The sequence below is a fragment of the Helicoverpa zea genome, chromosome 23, assembly GCF_022581195.2.
Source record: "Helicoverpa zea isolate HzStark_Cry1AcR chromosome 23, ilHelZeax1.1, whole genome shotgun sequence".
Taxonomy (NCBI): domain Eukaryota; kingdom Metazoa; phylum Arthropoda; class Insecta; order Lepidoptera; family Noctuidae; genus Helicoverpa; species Helicoverpa zea.
The window spans coordinates 5,219,491-5,239,736 of NC_061474.1; the positions used below are offsets into that span (position 1 = coordinate 5,219,491).

The window sequence follows — 20,246 nt, forward strand, 5'->3', positions numbered from 1 at the left end:
ATCTATCTGAAACTCTGGAATCTGGATGGATCTTTGAAAGACACCATAAGTAGGGAACTTATACAAAAATAAAAATAAACTTTTTCGTTAAATTGTAACGTAGCTAAATTTTTAATTAGGTATTTTATTTACATATTGACATTACCTACACATTTAATGAATGTACAACTATTTAAAAATAAATAAATAAGAAAAAAATACAACAAAGTATTTTAAAAAATCCGCATCAAATACATACTTACCTGCCTACCTACATTAAATCATAATTAATTTGGTACTTTGTAATTTAAGTAGGAATAGAAATGAACATTTTATTATGAAGTCAGTCCAAAAGATAACTATTACCACTTCTTAACATTTTGTAAACACATTTCCATTAATTACACATAATACTCTGCTCTCGTTAGGTATAAATGGTCACAAAAATGCAAGAAGTTTATGAATAGGTTTAGAGAAATAAAATGTATTTTTTTCATACCCACCCTCTGCATATAGCCTTATGCCAACTATGTTGGGTTCGACTTCCAGTCTAATCGGATGCAGCTGAGAACCAGTCTTTTCCATGGAGCGACTCCTATCAGACATCCAACCCAGTAACCCAGGCTCCATGAATTCTTGTTAGAACTCTACTAACTATAGCAGATACTTTTCCAACAATACTCGTTTAGATAATTAAGCTTCTTATCTTTCATTTCATTACGATTTAATTCAATCCTTTGATCAAGTTAACCAAACATTAAGTGTAGGTATCCCATGATATAAAACCCTTAAATATTTGCGTAAACGAAAGAAAGCTTCCATTAATATTGAACTAATAAAAATTTACATTATACTTATATATCAGAAAGAAAATCTAACTCGGAATCAACTAAATACTATTGGAGTTCCACAAGGATTTGTTATTGGACCAAAGCAAGAATTGCATAACTTATGCCCAACTCACCTTCAACACTGAAATATGTTTTTTGATGTGTCACAATGATAGTAAATACTATTTGATTATTATGATCAGGTATTTTCAAGATATCCCACTGAAGTAATTGAATGATTCAAATACCTAGTTCAAAATTGTTAAATGGTTTTCGTTTTTGGTGTTTGCGATCCAAGTATAAAAATGAATCTTCATTCAACAGTGTAGGAGATATTAAGCTTGAAGGTATGGCTAGCAAAAGATTAATACAGTGAAATCATTTCTTAAACCCTTACTTTTTCAATTGTTCTGTTCTGGGAAATAATCGTTACTCTGGTTCTGTTTTGCCCAGACAAAAAAAAACGAATAAATAGTACCGTTGGCGATAAATACCTAGAAATACCTAGAATCAATCATGCATTTCATACGTATCATTAAAACATTTTAGGGTTGTTGTAATACTAAGAGCTAAATTATTGTTGGCCTTAACAACAACGGTATGAAAAAACGTCAACTCAGTGCCTGCCCTTTTAACAAAAACTATTTAACTATAGGTACTTAAACATTTATAAAATCGCAAATTCAATGCACATTCTATTACGTCATACCTTTTACCGTGATCAACCATTACAACAAAAGGAATAAGCATGCCCGTATCATATAAAACCATAATCTAACACCCTTTACCACTCCAACTGTCGGATACAATACTATAAAGTAGCTATCTTCAACAATACATTATCCTTACTTATCTATGGCCATAACATGAAACTTGGGATCTATTTTATTATAAAGTGCTTTGTCTACTATGGAGGAGGTCGGTCGACCGCCGAACGTAAATAATTTAACTGTCTTAAAAGATTCAAAAATAGTTTCCTAACATTGCCCCCCTTAATATGTACACCATTTGTCAGGCCATAACTGGATTTAAACGACGCGTTACAAGAAAAAGGCCACGCCCTCTGACAGAAATATAGCCCGCCCACTCTAACGCGTTGAAAGGCTTTGCCAAAGTTTCTATCTGTCTCTATCGCACGAATATTCTTGGCGGTATTTACCTTGTTATAAGACTCCTAAAAATGTGCCAAAGACCAAATCCGACCGGATGATTTTAAGCTTTATACTGCCAGCCTTAAGGTCGAAAATGCTTTGTTAATGGTGTCATGGGGGGACTGAATTAAAGTGAGACGAGCCACGAAAGGGACGCAGCGAATCGTTCTGTTTAAGTTAGTGAGTCCAAACGAGTTTTTATGTTTGGAAATCGTATTAAGCTTTTGTTGGAAACTGTTCCACTCAACGGGCATAGTTGAGGCGTTTGTGCGGTCAAACTATCGCGTTTGAATTTCGTAAAGCGGTGGGGATACTGCTGATTGGCTCGTTTTGGCCGATACACTGTGTAACGATTCGGTCGCGTGCGGTCGAGCGTAGCGCGCCAACTAAGCTTTTTTCAAATAAGAAATTCGAGTTCGTATGTTCCATTCTTATTTCGGATTTCAATTCGCATTGGTCTAGTATAAAAATTGGTGTTAACGAAAAAAATGTTTTGCTGCCAAAAATATCGGTGAAGACTAATATTGCAGTGTCAGTGATTTGAAAAACAGTTTTAAAAACTTTTTTAAAATGTCATCTGTGCACTCTGATGATGACCAAGAGGAGATCAACGTGGACTCTGACAGCAGGTTATCAGGCCACTGCGATAGAAGCATAGCATCAGAGGACCGAGACTCAGAACACAGTTACCATGACAGATATCATGATTCACCGAACGAACACATGACTGACACCCAACCGAGGGTGAACCTACCTTTCAGTATATCTCGGCTTTTGGGGAAACAATTTGAAGACATAGATAAGCGTCGAAATTCCGGGGAAAGTGATGATAGGAGTGATCAGGACACTGAATCAGAGAGTGCTAAAGATGAAGGGAAAGATAATTCTGGTTTGCCTTTGAACTTTTCACATACACCAGGTTTATATCCAAATTCGGGACTGTTGTTGAGACCTGGGCTGGGTATCGGTGGCGGCTATGGGTTTTCGAGTAATCCGGGGGTCGTTAGAGTGCCGGCTCATAGGGCCCTGGGTGCTTTGGGTGCCTGGGGGGTCACTATGGACCCTATGAGGCAAGCAGCCGCGGCAGCCTTCGCACATCAAATTGTTAAGGATAGATTGAATGGTAAGTTACGTAACAATATGATTCCTACAAAAAATCTAATTACCATTTTTGCACAATCTTTGTTTTGCGTTCTGTTTCTTTCAGCGACGGTTTCTTTTTGCTTATTATTACTTACTTATTGAACTAAACTACCTATATATGATAAGACTAGTAAATCACTTGTCTATTTTCAATCGTAATTTAGTTAAACGTTAATTAATTGTAGTCTATCATCGACAATAAGTCAAATGTCAGATCAGTTAAAGGGGTTAATTAGGAAGATAAGTAGAATATATTGAACCATCGTAATTCTCTGTAATGAACAAGCAGTAATAAACATTAGAATCTTAGTTAATTAATATTATTATAATTAATATTCCTGTGTTATCTTTTAGTTGCTAGTTGTTATAAGAGGAAATACTTATCAGTTCTTTTTTTGTAAAGTGATTATGTTAACATTAGTTAGTTTATAATATTGTGGAGTAGATAATAAAATTACCACTAGATGTTGAAATTAAAAAAAAAATAACTGTTATAATTTTATATTATTTCTAAGACATAACTTCTGATACGTAACACGCAACAACTTAAATGACGAAGCTCCAAGAAAAAGCTATCGTTTTCTCCAACCAAACAAAACGAAAAAAAAAAACAGAAAAGAAAAAACAAATACGCGTCGAAAATTGTTATATTTTTCCTTCTTTGTTTTATAAAAAAGGGTCGAAATCGGGTGCCAACGTCCTCGGAGCCAATTACGCTCGCGTGCGAAACGATGACACACCTAGAAAACTATTTCTTTTTCCCTTTTTTTGGTCCTTTTTTGGTCCTTCGAAGCGAGATTGACGGCGCCCCGTTCTGTAATTTGTCCCGACCGCCGACGGTCAGGTTGGGGACAGATTTTTTTTGTCACGTTACTCATCCTGACAGAAAATTGGCTGTTAAGTTGCACGTTTGGTGTTGCTGTAATTGGACTTCGAGTTTTTTTTTTTTGATTTCTTATTGAACCGGATGCTTTGGCAATTTGTGTTTTACGCGTGTATGATAGCGGTTAAGAAAAAAGTTTGTTAATTTTGATCGTTGTTACATATGTTGTTTTATGTTTTAATTAATTTTGATGTAAGTATGATTCATATTTAATTTCTTTGCAGAGCCCTAACACATCCAGCATAAATATACCTGCTTATTTTTCCTGACCGCAAAAAACTCCTCAAACACTTTTCCAAAGCGATTTGATCTTTTGTTTATAGAAAAAAAAAATACAACAATTTCCTTCAACTGATAAAACCAAATCCAGAATAGACGCTTTCGTTTTTTCTTCACATCTCGGTCAATTTGTTATAAACAAACTCGCAAAAAACCCGCAACCCGACGCGTGCAGGAAAGGGCCCCCTGTAGATTTTGCGACCACCGGCAAAGAGGAAGCGGCGATAAACAGCACACTATAATTGAGACAATAGCTACTCTTGGTCCTTACATCCGAACGTGTATCGGAAATACTTAAGTAGTGACAGAAAAAAGGACCAAATCTTCGGCGCCGAAGACATTTTTTTTATAACACTATTAAAGTTTTTATGACTTTTTTAAAACACTAAAACACTTTTGTCGTTACACTATTCAAGTATCATGGGACCATTAAATGTAGATTAACATAATCTTTGATTAACAGTATAGGTAAAAAGTTTGCGGTTGATTCATAAATCTGTGCTCTTGATTATCTTTGCGATAAGAAGAGGTTAAACAATTTTATATCTTTTGTGGTTGTAGCAATGCTCAATATACAATGTGGAGATTTGAAGAATCGGTAATTAAAAAGCCATAAAAAAGCAAAACATTGGGTGTTAAAACTGTTATTTTCGATCTATATCCATAAATTGATTAAAAATATTGAATATTCATATTGAAATAGTCATAAATTTTGACCTTGAAATACAAGAAGAGTTAACAATCTTAATTAATATTAAATGTTAACAGTCTTAATTAATGTAGTAATAAAAATATAATAAATAAATATTACTTTGAATATTACATTTAAATAACGTTTTATAGACAGATAGATAATAATGTACCTATAGCTATTTAAAATATGTTAGAATTATCTAAGTTTAAGTTACTTGTGACGTCATAAGTCCTATGTTAGGGAAAAATACTTTCTTACTGTATTGAGAATATTATGGAAACTATTTTGATGTCAGTTATCTATATTTTTTTGTAAGTCCTTATGTAACCAAGTCTAAGGAATTAGATTCGAATCGACGACGTTATAATAGGTATCATGTATTTTTATAACAATATTTTTAATTCTTCCAAGAAGAGATTTTTTTCAATAATTTCGTCTCATTCATTTTTATTATATTATCTACTGCATAAAACGGTCTGGTCAGTAACACAAAATATCAAAACTGGTTCGTAAAGATTATCGTTTCTATCAACTTTTTAAACAAAAACTTTGAATAAAAATACTTTTATGAAAATTCTTCTTATAACCACCAATAGCTTTTTCGATTTATAGAGTTTGCAACTCTGTAGAAGTTACAGGTATACATACAGTTTCCTAACATTTCTTACACGTAGGCAAGTTACTTTCACGAATCGTAATAACAGTATTTTCTCTGAATCATCTCATAAATACCGTATTTACCTACGTATAACTGTGTGTGCTATTACGGGGATATTATAAATGTTACTATATATTTATTTTATAGTTATATAACTGCGTCACTTGATCCGTGTCCACGGTTTCAATATTCAATCATTTGTGGTTATTACGCTTTGCCTGCCGACGGAACGTGGGATGAAAATACAAAACCGGCCAAGTGCGAGTCGGACTCGTGCACGAAGGGTTCCGTAAATTAGGTACAGTTAAATCAACCTATCTCAAAAACTATAAGAGATACTTTGATCAAACCAAAAATCGTTGAAAGAGTTAATTAGCATGCATCACCTCTATTTTTTTTAGAATTTTATACCCCGTAGTTATAAAAATAGAGGGGGGGGGGGACATACTTTTTACGACTTTGAGAGCTGATATCTCAAAAACCGTTCACTTTAAGAAAAATGTTTTTTAGAAAACTTTATATCATTTTAAAAGACCTTTCCATTGATACCCCACACGGGTATGTACATCGAAAAAAAAAATTTCATCCCTCAGTTACATGTATGGGGGGCCCCACCCCCAATTCTTTTTTTTACTATTTAGTGTCATATTTTTGTAGCGGTTCATACAACACATATTCCCATCAAATTTCATCACTGTAGTACTTATAGTTTCCGAGTAAATCGGCTGTGACAGACGGACAGACGGACAGACGGACATGACGAAACTATAAGGGTTCCGTTTTTGCCATTTTGGCTACGGAACCCTAAAAAATGGACTTTTCATTTTGCAATAAATTGGTAGGTATATTGTGTTAGCTATTGTATGTAATGTATGTATATTGTGTAATGTGCTATCAATAATGTTTTTAAAATAAGTATAAAATATGTCATACCTAGTTCACTTTGTCAGTTTGCAGAGGTTAACAAAAGCGCTTATTATGGGCGACTTTTAATAATTCTAAAAAAATATTTAACCTTCCGGAAACTATATTTATCCAAATATTTACAATTCATTATACTTACAAATTAAAACAAATATAATATTTACATATAAACCGTTTTTTTTATTTATCCTTCCGGTCTTGGAACTGATTTGAATTGAAAAAATATATATGTATATATCGTCCGATGTCTGTGCATACAATTTTTAAGTTATTTTTGTCTGAGACTTGTCAAAACAATAATTTCAAGGTAAGCCTAACAATTTAGTTTCTAATACGGAAATTTAGCTACTCGTGTAATGATGAAATAGAAGCGAAGTATTGTGAAAAGACCCAAACGGCTTACTTTAGAAAGATGTCAATGACCTTAGAATTATCATTAAATCCGACGGTCAAACACTTATACTTAAAGCCTAAGTTCACTGACAGTATAAAAGTCAGTTTTCCTCAAACAAGTTTAGATACTATGCATTTTCAAAGTAAACAGTTGTTTTACAAAAAAACGGACGTTTATATTGACGTCCTCCTAGCCGATTATCGGCTTCGGCGGCTGTTCTCATGTAAGGAGATTAGCCAACTGCGCAGGACATATTATAGTGCACAACGTTTGCGCAGACACAGGTGCACTCACTATTCCTTCACTCTCATAGCCCGATGTGACGGCAATCCGACACGACCGGAGAAAGATCAGGCACAGGGCCGACATTTACGTGCTCTCCTATGCATGGGTGTATCAATCACCAACTTCCAGACTCCGGCCTGCTTTGTGAAAAACGTCTTAAAACACACAAAGCGATTTCCGCCCGATTCGGGAATCGAATCCGAGACCTCATGCTCAGCAGCCGCACTTGCGACAGCTAGAACAACGAGGCAGTTATAATGTCGATGATCTAAATCCCCTAAAGGCAACTGTTATTCAACTGTCAAACCAAAAAAGAACACAAAACCGCCATGCTTAAGCAACAAACACTAGTTGATTGTCAACCGTTTAGAAAGGCGAGCCAGTTATCCTAACAAAAACGGCGATCTCTTTGCAAAATCAATAGAAAGTGTCGGTAATAATATTCACCGCGATCTTACCAGTAATGGTTGCTACCATTTCCGCTACAGTTCTCATTATTTAAACCGCACAATTTTACCTAATCCACCTTTTTGCGTCTATTAGTGGCCATTGAGCTGGTATACAACCTTTTTATATTTGCCAACCGGTTTGACAGTTCCTTGCACTTGTTTTTTTTTCTTTTTGGCCAGTTCTGTGGTGAAGCTGGCTGAAGAAAATAGAAGAGAATAAACGTTTATTATAAATAAATATATAGTAAGCTTGTTGTGACATATTTCAAATAGTTCAGATGAGATTAAAATTGTGTTCGATTTTTGAAATAATTAAGTCAGTTTTTTTATTTTTGGACTATGCAACGTATAGCAGTAAAAATTAATTTGAATAAACCGATAATCGTTTCTAGAAAAAAAAAGTTGAATGGCATAAATGGTTTTTGCGAAACGAGGTTTGAAACAAGGAACTCAACTGAATGACGTAGGTATTCAGCAGTCATCACAGCTCTCATATGAGTAAAATAAACTGAAATATGAAGTGTATAATAACCTCTTTTTCAAATCATTAATTAAAAATTATAAATGCCAAATTAACTTTCCCTGCATATCTGTCGCGCTTTCATGCCAAACATATTAAACCGATTTAAATGAAACTTAATACAGAGATAGCCTACACCCTGAGAAAAGAGTAAAGGACATAGGCTTTTCATTCGCTTGGAGTGGTCGGTCCGTGGATGGGTGACAATCTTATGATGAATTATGATTATTATGAACCGTATGTCTAGGCTGTTATTTGACATCTTTGGTAGTCGTACTAAAGGGTATCGGGTTGCCCGGGTAACTGGATTGAGGAGGTCAGACAGGCAGTCGCTCCTTGTAAAACACTGGGAAGGTCAGATAGGGCCGTCGCTTCTTCTAAAACACTGGTACTCAGCTGATCTGGTTCGACTGGAAGCCGATTCCAACATATTTGGGAAAAGGCTCTTCAGATGAAGTAGATAGGAAGTTGTCTCAAGGAACCACAAGAAACAGCTAGTCAATTTTAAAGATGAAACTTACGTAGAAAATAAATAAAACAGTTAACACTTATCAGTATAAGTCTCAGCAGATAAAAATATCTGGTTTAATTTATCTTATCTTGAGATACGAGAGTGAGCTTACTCTTAAATATCAATCTAGTGATTACAGTTCAAATGGTATTGCTTGTAAATCGTCAGTTAAAGTGAGAAGCCGTGAAACACGTTAGATAGGATTTTATAAATAATCATGTTAGTTGAGTAGAAAAAGTTATACAGAAACGTTTTAAGCTGATGGAGATGCGATACTACCGTGTAGTACCTATCAAATAACAAAATACTTATACCACAACAATTTGATTTGATTTGGTTGAACAATAAATACTCATACCTATGCGTGATCTTCGCTACTAAATATGAACTACTCATTATTATTATTTCCTGTTTTATGTGTTCCTTTATCCCTACAATTATTATAAATACAACAACTGTGTCAATATGTACATGGCTTTCACCACCATGCCCGTGATAAAGACATGAACGACATAGTATTTTTTATTTAGGCCTAAAGCGCAACTTACATTTTGTTCTAAATAATGCACTTAACTTAACTTAGTTACAATATTTCAGTGTGAAATGAAGTGTTTAGTCATTTTACTTAACAGGCTTGAGCCTATAACGACTCAAACGACTAAAGAAATGACGTACCTACACTACACATAGTGCGTGCCAGAAGAAATTCCCCCTTTGTTAAAAAGTCTAATCCTATAAATTAAACTTTTATACCTTACCGCCAGCAGATATATTTTGAAATACTAACTACAAAAAAAAACATTTTATATACAAAGACTTCAGTTAAAAAGGGTGAATCCTTTTAGGCCAAACCTTACAACTGTCCTTGGCTACTATGAGATCATGATGCATAATAATCTCTATTATTTAAACCCAGTCCTCATGACGGACACCAAACCACAAAGCTTTAGGACCAAAAACATTAATTCACGGTAATTTTGCCCAGTGTACGTCGGCACGAATTTGCATTATTCCATTATTTTGTTTAATGAACGGCGCGCCTTAAATTGGGTCAAGGAATCCAAAGTGATTGTTTTGATGATGGTATAATAACTTTGTTTTATAAGTTTATGTAAGAAACCGTGAGAATCTGCGGGTTGTTCGAAAGAGATACCGCGGCCCTGGTACATAAAAGGTCTATGACGGAACACGACGATTTTAGTCAGTAAGAGTCTGACACTCCCTCACCGCTGCTAACCCACGGGAGGGGTCATTTGATGATTTTACGTCGCTAAAAAAAAAAAAAAAAAAACCGTGAGAACGGAGCTTTTCTGCCTTTTAAATATGGTAGGCTAAGATTTTCTAAGAAATTCTTGATTTCAATCAAATGTTTCAGTTGGCAGGTTACCGGCTAAATTCCTGCCTGATAATGCCTTGTAATGTGCGTACTACAATTCATTTCATATTGATTTAACAGGCCAAAAAAACGTAATAAAACAACCCAGAGAGATAGACTAATTTTTCCGACGGCAAAAATGGACGCCTTCCCCATTACTTATCTACCAATGTTTTTATTATCTCATCATAATCATTAATTCACGTTGGTATTTCTTATAAACGATTTTACCAAGACTTTTATTTATATAAATAAATTACAACCTTTTAAAATACATTATTATGTAGCCAAACAAAGTATGTTCAATTAATACTTAATTTTTTGTAAATGATCAACAGTTTTTAAAACTATAAAAATTCAATCACTGATGCGATGTAGGCCAAAACGACCGGTAGTCCGATTACGTCAAAACAACCACTTTCAAAGGAAAATAAACACGTTTTATATTCTACTATCTTGATATCAACCAAATAGAGATAAAAACCTTTCCTATCTTTGTATAAAAAAAAAACTATAAAAACTCCATATAAATGGATGTTTTGAGTTTTAAGTCAATGTTTTTAATTTTATAGCTGTATTTTATTACTTACTTCATTTTAATTGTGAATCAGGTATTTTATTATTATGACCTGTAAAGATAGAATGTGTTTTTTAAAATGACATTTAGCTAAAAAGAATTAAATTGTTAATTAATTTAGCTAACACAGTGGGTCATATTAATATTAATATAGATCTGATATTATTTAGACCAGTGGCATATATAATTGTTTTAGAAACTACCATCTCATTAAGAAGGTAATGCTCTTTGCGTATGAGTGCACCGTCTGCTTGGCATATATCTTCATGTACTCTCTGAATTACATATATTTTAACATCATCCTTTACGACACAATAAAAACAAATACACTTAACATCAGCACTTACATTACATTAAACACAACTCTATAATATTTGACGGCCCGTCACCACAATTTTATTTCGTCGTCACTCCCACAAAATTTTATCTCACCATTCTTGCTTTCAAAACGCCGCAAAATCATCGATACACTAATACACGTGTCTAATATTGCCGATCCTCCCCTCGAAGCACTTCGGTCTTCGCCCACATTTCCCGCGGGGAGACGCGGCATCGTTGGCGTTATGAAAATTTGACATGAACCAATATGCGATGATACGTTCAGGGGTTACGTCTCGTATATTATTTGCATGTGTGAAATTGCTCTTTCTCCCCTCGTGAGTGAGGGGTTCTAATCGGTTGGCTTTAGTTTAATTGTTTATGGTCTGAAATTAGTGCGGTTGGGACGGCTTTTAGGAGGCTTTGCATATTAATTTAGGATCAACTATTATACTTGCTGTTGTGTAACTAAATAATGGTTTAAACATTATTTCCGTACGTAATCTGGAGCTATACGAACATGTGGAGCAACATGAACCTCGTGCTTAATTTTAAAGTGTTTTTCGTAAAAGTTGGCATAAATTGTAGCGTAGTGTCTATAATAATGTAGCATTTACAGCCAGAATAGACACATTTTACCAAAATCTAGTCCTAGACACGATGCGACAAAAAAATAACAAACATTTCCCTCACCATACCTATCTCATAAAAAAGTCCTGAAAAAAAAAAAACATAAGACGCAGATCCATAACCTTAAGTATACCTAAGTAAGCCAACAAGTTGATATGTTTTATCGCCAATCCATAACGCGCGATGCTATAAAACCGACCATATTTCAAATGTGTAAATATATGGAGTATGGAGCATACGCCCCGCGCCTCCCCTCGCTCGGGCTACATAAAATATTATATTGCAATTTATATTTTGCTCTTCAAAAAGATTAGAAGAATCCTTGAATATGGAAAGTGGTGTTTTTTTTAAAGTTGGTAGAAAAGAGTGTGGGTTTAAGTTTAAGAGCATGTATCGAAATAACTGTTGTGATTATGCGTATTTAACCTATGAGTATTTTTCGTTTACTATAGTTTTATCATTGCCGTCTTAGACTTGATTGCTGGTGAAAACTTTGTCGATTTGGCCGGTTAAAAATACACAAAATAAACAAATTAATATCCAGTTTCGTTTCAAGATTTGATTAATATGCAAAATTAACCGAATGGTAGATGCATCACGATTTATCGTGACTGTTAAATTTGGACCCGGATATGCATTAGGTAATTTAATTGCTTGTTCTAAAAAGTAACATAATATGCTGACCGGTACCTATATACCTACGTAGATAGGTATGGTATGTTTCTTCGAAATTGCGTAGATTGCACCGACTTACATAACCCTACACAGACTTTATGTTCCAACTAGAATTCTTGAATGAAACAGTTAACGGAATAAATTGTTTTTTAATATTTGTGTAGCCCAAAGATTAAGTCGACGGTTTATAATTTAGTAATATTCATAGAGACTGGCAAAATAATTGCGTCTTTATTTCCAAAGGTTGGTTCTCGTAATAGCTTCTTTAACGGTGATGAGAATTATGTCGAGCAAACGTTTGCAAGCTTTCAATGTGTTTACGGTTCAAAAACATGAATTACTTTATATAGCGGCTCCAAGTAAGTACATACGGAAATACCTGCAATTTCAAAGCAAAGGCGCTTGATGCAACTGAAGTGGAAATCATATCGCACTTGGATACAAAAAATGAAACTATATTTCTTCTGTACCTTCCAAAAAAAACTAAAGTGTTTATACTTAGGTAAGCTGAAGAGTTGGTTGGTTTGTGCGTCATTTGAGGTCCATTCGACCAATTATTTCAGGATTATAGGCTACTTTTTTAGCCAGCTGCGTCAAGTTGTTCCTACAGGATGCAACTGTAAGTCACAAATTGCAATCATCAAGAACTAGGTATATCAAAACCACTAACGCCAAAACTCATAAGATCCCACTCCAAAATTCTCATACGCTGACCAACGGACGCTAGATTATCCGCAATTATGTAGGTACTGACACGTAACCCCAGTGGGCCGACCGATGACAGCGTAGACAAAATTTTAATGAGCAAAATGAGCAAGCGTGCGTATAATCGCACTTCCATGCAACTGTCCCACGAACGTGGGAGCATTTGTTGAAGCATTTCCTTGTGTTACAAATCATAGATGTCGTGGAAAAAATTATGTTGAGACGAAAAGACGGTTCGAGGCTTGCGTAATATTTTTTTTGCTGTGTGTGTTATAAGCTGCTTTTGGTGAAAGAGGAAATTGCGGGTTAATTTATGAGGGCTGGTTTTTAATATGTATATATATGGTTTTTAATATATGTAACATTAGCAAAAATGCAAAATAAGAGATTATATGGAAACAAAATGCTTGACATTTAAATATAGTTATGATATCAAACGAACAAGCCTGCAAAGCTTGAACAATACTTCCATTGTAACAAAGACATTAAAATACCTAGTATTCACTGCTAAACCCAAATACCATTAATTTGTATAATTTATTATAATGCCAATATGTAGGCAATCGAAGATAGTACGGACTTAAGTTTGCTTATCGATTTGTGCATGTCTTAATATTGTATGTAAGACGATAATAATATTATGATTGAATAAGGTATTATTTGTATTGATATTCTAATGTACTTTGAGCAATAATGCCTTAAAATCACCGTAAAATCAATTTACGTTAATACCATAGAGGGATTTTCCGCCAATTCATAGAAAATTTGTTGAATCATACCCATCATTATTGTTATATTATGATAATTCATGATTGCACACAATTTATTGAATATATTTGTCCATAGAAATTCTTCATAACTTAGGTATTTTTGATCCGTATTTTCAATTAGATGTAGTTAAAGACAACTCGTCGCTTTGGATACTATAGTATCCATGGGCGCATGACGCTACTTTTTTCTTGGATACCGTACTATCCACGGACGTTAGAGTGGCCATATATTTCATCAAAGTCATGTATTCCTAACATGCGTAAATCGCATGTACTAGGGCTTAATCCACCACATAAAAAACCAAAACCGATACAAAAACAATGTTCTAATACAAACCGAACAGCGAACACGTATCGTACATGGATTACGACACACGAACAAAAGCACTAAAAACAAAAACATCATAAAGCCAGGCTTTTGTTCAGGAACGAGTGCAACATTTGAAAATGCAACCTAAACCCACATCCCGATTGCATTTCAACCGATGAATATTCCATGAGGTCGTGCCGTATCCACGATTCCCGTTCGTTTGGTAACGTAACTAGTGGGAATTGGTATTCGCTTGTTGCGTACAATATGTATGAGATTTTGTCCGCTTATTTTTTCGCTTCGCACCACTGTCCGGTGTAATTGAGAAATGTTTACTCTCGGTGCACATTGTCCGTGCTGCAGTGGACCGGGTAATTGCATATTTATGATCGGATCGCGAATTGATTTGCAAAAAATTGCCGAAAAATTTCGAGCGCTTTATTTTTTTCGATTCAGTGGTCGTAATAATTTTGAAATGCAGATGGCGGGGGCATTAAAATTCACGAATTATTGTAGGCTTGTAGGTACACGGGGTTCAGTTTTATCCCGTTGAGTTTCGTTGAAAATCGCGGAGGCGCGGACAAATGCGAGCGTAGGAGTGATGGAGCGACTCCGTATAATCCCTCGTGACTTCTGCGTCCAATTAGGCGTCAGGCATTCGTCTTCCCGTCCTGAGTTTTTCACTTCCCTCTGTAAGGGGCGGATTTGTACGAAAATATGAGCGAGAATTTGTCTCACTTTTCGTGAAAGCTATATTGTAAGCTATGTATTGCATGAATATGACTCTAGATATGTAAATAAGAATACCTAGCAATATTAAATCAATTTTTGTTTCCACCCTAAAGCATGTAAAGCTATTCGTCAAATCAATTTTGATAAGACCGCATCATATCCTTTTCTTGATTACGTCGGGATATTACAAAGGTTAGCATATGACCTTTTCAATATAATTGGTTAGAATAATACTGAATGCGTAGGTTTTTATATAGGTATTTCAGAGTCTAGATTAAAATATGAAAATATATTACATACCTACTCGCCAACTTCACTGAATAGGAACTGGTGTTGGACCTTACCAATTTAAAGGTATGTAATCCCATGTTAAGATAGATAGTTAACATTCCAGAGAATGATCTATCTCTTGCCATATGGTCGGTGTACCATATCTTCTTCTTCTATACGTCTCCGTCTCCGTCTGACGCAATCTAAAGTCTTTGACATACAAAACATGATCTATCTAAGTGGCAGAATTAAATCAAATCCCATTGTATCTGTATTAAAGAACTATGTATTTGATTTTACAATAAAAGATTACCACACACGCTACTGTTCTTACAAAGCAAGCCTAACTCCTTTTTCTCTTAACATATACACCATAACAGTGAGTTTCAAAACACAGCATAAACAAATATGATTCACGATGAGTGGGCAACCCCGGATCGCAGGTTTGGTTAATATAAGGAAGGGTTCACCCCAAACGATTAAACCCTTCAAAGTTAATTTGTTTGTTAATTTTTCTCTGCCTTTATAAGTGACGTAATTAGGTTTCGCGTTTTAAAATTAAGCGCAATGATTTTTAATTGTTTTTCTTGATGAGGAAAATTGTTTTGAAAATCTTTATGGAGTGAATTACTTTTAACTACGGTTTATTGTATTCGTATTATCTTCTTGAATTAGTTATAAAATTGATCGTTTTTTATTTTAGTTAGTAAAAATATCTTTGCTAGACCTTTCCTGTTTGACCTAACTTTGAGCCGTGGAATAAATAAGACTTTTGAGCACCTATCTTCCCTCCTATTTCGAAAAAAGAACTACGATGAAAACGTTTCCTCCTTATAAATTAAAAAAGATGCCTCCTGAAAATACATATAACCTCATAAACAGTATCTAGAATAAAACAGTATCTAATCTTTTAAAGAGTACTTACCTAATTCATATACCTAGTTACGTACATAGCATGAAGACGACGACGATGTGTTAAGTAACTAAAGTAAGCAGCAATTTGATGAAACAGCCATCTGTTCGTAACCGGAATTCTTGCTGCTAAGATTACGTAGAAAAAAACAGGTGTATAAGGAACGTGATGTCATAGTTATTCAATTAAAGTAGGTACTTGTATTGTTTTAGTACTTATTCTGTGCATATGTTGGAAATGAGGAAGATTTGATAAGGTGGCGCTATATCTATGAATAGCAATAGTGTTTTGTTTTTGTTAGAAATGGTGTTGTTTGTTCTGTACGTACTCTCGCAGAAGAATAAGTACCTGCTCCCTAGTTATTCTTCTGTGAGAGTACGTTATTAATTTTGAAATTACTTTGGTACAATTTCACCAACATTCGATTATGTAATCGGTTGATTAAATGAAACTTAACTAGTCGTGAAAAGCCCTGAATCTTGAATTAGGATTATTTTTAACTTACAATGAACGGCTGTTTTCCTTAACCAGATGTTTATTTTGTTGGTAAGAATGCGTAGAAGCAGTAAAACAGTTGTTCAATACTATTTAATATAGACACAAATTGTGAAGTTTGATACATGAAAATTATTGATTAAATTGACAGCTGACATAGCAAAGCATTAGCAATTTGTAATGCGTAGGAGTTTACAACTAAGTAGGAGTAATAACTTGAACTTTATTGAATTAAGTTGTATAACGACAATAATGGCTGTGGAAAACGTGATGGAATTATACTAATAGGTATTGACATATCTCAATGCTTAGTGTAAGTTAGTTAAATTATAAGCTAAGAAATTCTTAAATTAGATATGATTGAAATTATCTAATTCATGATATGATTGACTTGTCTATCAGACGCAAGAAATAAAATGTTTTTTTTTTTTTCAATATAAAAATTAACAAAACTATCTCCTAAGTATCTATGACAAATAATGCTGTATCAAAAAATCCGTTCAGCTAAAAATATACATATGTACATGCAATTCAAACTGAGAACATCCTTTTTTGAATTCTGTTAAAATACTTTCGTTTTAATATCTCATATACAACATGTAACGTAATTAACGCACGCCCTCAAACACCCCAATTAGAATATTATGTTATAATCATAATACATACACTGAATTTTCAATTTAACATGTATTTGCATTGTTATTTACTAAATTAGTTATACCAATTCTTGGAGAACTTTTTGGTCATACTACTACGCACGCAAATATCGCGCCGCGCGCCGCTCGACTCGAAACAACATAACAAAACTACGGAAAAAGCCGACAATACACGAAGTCTTGTTACTTTGAGTTACGGTCTATTTGAATTTGTTTTGACTGTACAGGGTTAATATGACAATAATTTCCGTAGTTTTAATTATTTTTGGAAAAAAAATTACCTATATTAAAAATGATAGAAATCGATTCAGTAAACGATTCTGAACAAACTAATTTCAGGATGTGCGTTAATTAAGTTACATGTTGTATATATAAAAAAATGCAGTAAACCAACTGTTATTTTCACAACAATAGATATATGTTTATACTTTTTTTATGGAACCGCTAAAAACACACACCCACCCCAAAAACATCCTTATTCTAGAAACGGCTTACGTAACACAAACCACGCTTCTTCGGGCACACGCATGAATCATACCGCCCTTAACCGGATTACGACCCGCAGAATCTTATTACCGCACCCTTTTCCACCCTGATAGCAACCGACGGGAAATTTGTTTTACTATGTAGCTAATCGCTTTTATATAGTTCTGTCGGTTTTGGCTCATATTGTGGACTGTTCTGAATATTGAAGGCGATTTGATATGGATTGAATGGTTTAGGTGTATTGACAGTTATGCTAAAATCTCCTAAATAACATAGGAAGGTAGTACATGATGTATAGATATGGGATCAAACCGCAAAGTAAGGTCACATGACTACAGAAAGATGCGTAAAATCAAAAATATACTAATATTTTTCACAAAACAGTAATGATTTCATTCGGTGGTTGTGGTCTGAAAAAAATAAGTTGTAACGTGCATGTTTTCCTAGTAGATTTGGAAAAAGATTTCACCCCAAAGTGTTAGTTCGGTGTAAAAGTATTATGTCATTACGTTCTTACGGCGTGCTATTATGCAAAGAATTAACATACACAAACGATAAACTACACTCTAAAATACGTAGTCACAAGTACTTCGTGAGCTAGAAAATGAATAAACCGAAAGCCTTACCTTTAAAGTTAAATTGCAGGGGGAACAAAAGTCACTAACAATCTTAAACTACGACCAAGTTACTCCCCAGCAATTGCTACATAATTTGCGGTCACGTAAGGCGGCCATTACACTGTCGGCCGACCAATGAGAGCGCGCCGTTTAATACGTTTCCATATTTGAAAAGAATTTATGAATGTCATTTTTAATTCAGAATAGGGCAGCGGTGATATAGTGCTTTCTGCAATGAATATATCGCACTGTGTATGAGTTATGCCCGATTCGTCATTTTAGTGATTTGGCATCCATAAAAAACGTGTCCCAGTTTGTCATTCAATAAAATATTTTATTTTGCTTAGTCCCAATTGGTCATCCGTACTTTATTTTGTAAAAAGTACTGTCAACAAGATAAGCTGTACGATATTGTATTACGTTTTTTTTTTTATTTATGTTGGTTATGTTTTTTCCGATTATGGCAAGACGCTATTAATAAAATCGCGATTTCAACAGCGTCACACAACACACGGCCAAAACCAAAATACCAGGATCGCATAAATCAGATGAGTAATATACCAATCAACGAGTGTCCATGGAACTGCCCACCATGTACTAGGACCGCATAACTTACAGGAGTATAGCAGTCAAGAGTGTCAGGATTTTACGTTTTTTTCCTAATTGTAGATAAACATACCAATTTACACCATGTCGATGAATTGTATTTTATGTATGTGAACCAATTTTTTGAAAATCCCGGTATAACTTATTTATATATAAAATCAGGTAATAAAACAGAAGCCTTTTATTTTCTAGAAAGAGACAATATATAGAAGGGGCAAAGTATGGTCCGGTTTCTATTGTTTTGTGTAAGTAACTATTTACTATTATCGGTATTAGCAAAAAAACATGTGGTGTAAATGCATTATTAGTTGGTTATTGAGTGCCCTGGAAGTGTATGTGACTTGTGACCAAAACTTAAGCACATAGGTATACATAAATAAAATAAACATATTTTCTCACTTGTGTATGGGTAGTAAAGCACTGGTACTCAGCTACATCCGGTTAGACTGGAAGCCGACCCCAACACATTTTGGGAAAAAGGCTCGGAGGAAGAAGTGTATGGATAGTAAGAACAAGAAGTTTAAGAAGATAGTTGAACTGAAACGTTCTGTTTAACCGAACAAGGACCAATTTAAAAGAAAAACTGCAGTATGTACAACACAACTGCTGACTACATTCAAATTATTTTTGTTAATTAAATTTTATATTTATGAATATTTTTATGTATACAATCTCTTTGCTAGTTATGGGCCCCTGGTACTTTTGTTACCGGTACAAAAAGTATCGAGTCACATTTTCGGGTTTATAAAATGCCCATGTTGTCTTCACCTGTGTTTTAATGTAAACTTTATTATATGTATATGAGAACTATTAAAACCTTTACCTACATTGAAGTTTATCATTTAAAATTTCTTCTAACACTTTTATTTCTGACGGTACTCTGATACGTGAAATTTTATGCGGGTGACGAATCGGAACTCAAAATTTAAATATTAAATTATTTATTTTGCTCGAATGACCAATCGGGATTTGGTGTACGGAAAAAATAGTTGGTGACCAATCGGTACTAATGACAAATTGGGAATAACTCCTGTGTATGTCGCATGGCGTTCTTAACACAAAAAAGTGTTAAAACCTTCATACAGTTGCACTTAATGATCGACTAATTAAAGGTCAGTAAAATGTATGTTCTTAATAGAGTAGAAAGCATCTATAAATTAGTTTAAATGGCCCCCGATATGTTGTTTGACCTGGAACCTCATTGAAGAAAGGCGCCAGCTCCACCTTCAACTTCTGACAACCAGCGACGTAGCAGTGCGCCAAGACCTGAAGCTGCAATACTCCCTGATACGCAGGAAAATCTACCGCAGTACTCGTCATGATCGACGAGTATGGACTGACTCTATTGCGGATTGTGCACAACGCGCTGCTAACTCCGGCAATCTCAGGGAGATGTACAAGGCGACGAAGA

At 34.6% G+C, this 20,246-nt stretch overlaps 1 protein-coding gene across 1 annotated transcript in view; it reads left to right on the forward strand.

Moving 5' to 3' along the window:
* The first annotated feature begins 2,210 nt into the window (after positions 1-2,210).
* The window catches only part of LOC124642030 (T-cell leukemia homeobox protein 2), a 36,332-nt gene continuing 18,296 nt past the window's right edge, over positions 2,211-20,246 (forward strand). Inside the window, exon 1 of the mRNA XM_047180328.1 lies at positions 2,211-3,083. Coding sequence (XP_047036284.1) covers positions 2,531-3,083 — 553 coding nt within the window. The 5' untranslated portion in view covers positions 2,211-2,530. The remainder of the gene's footprint in view (positions 3,084-20,246) is intronic.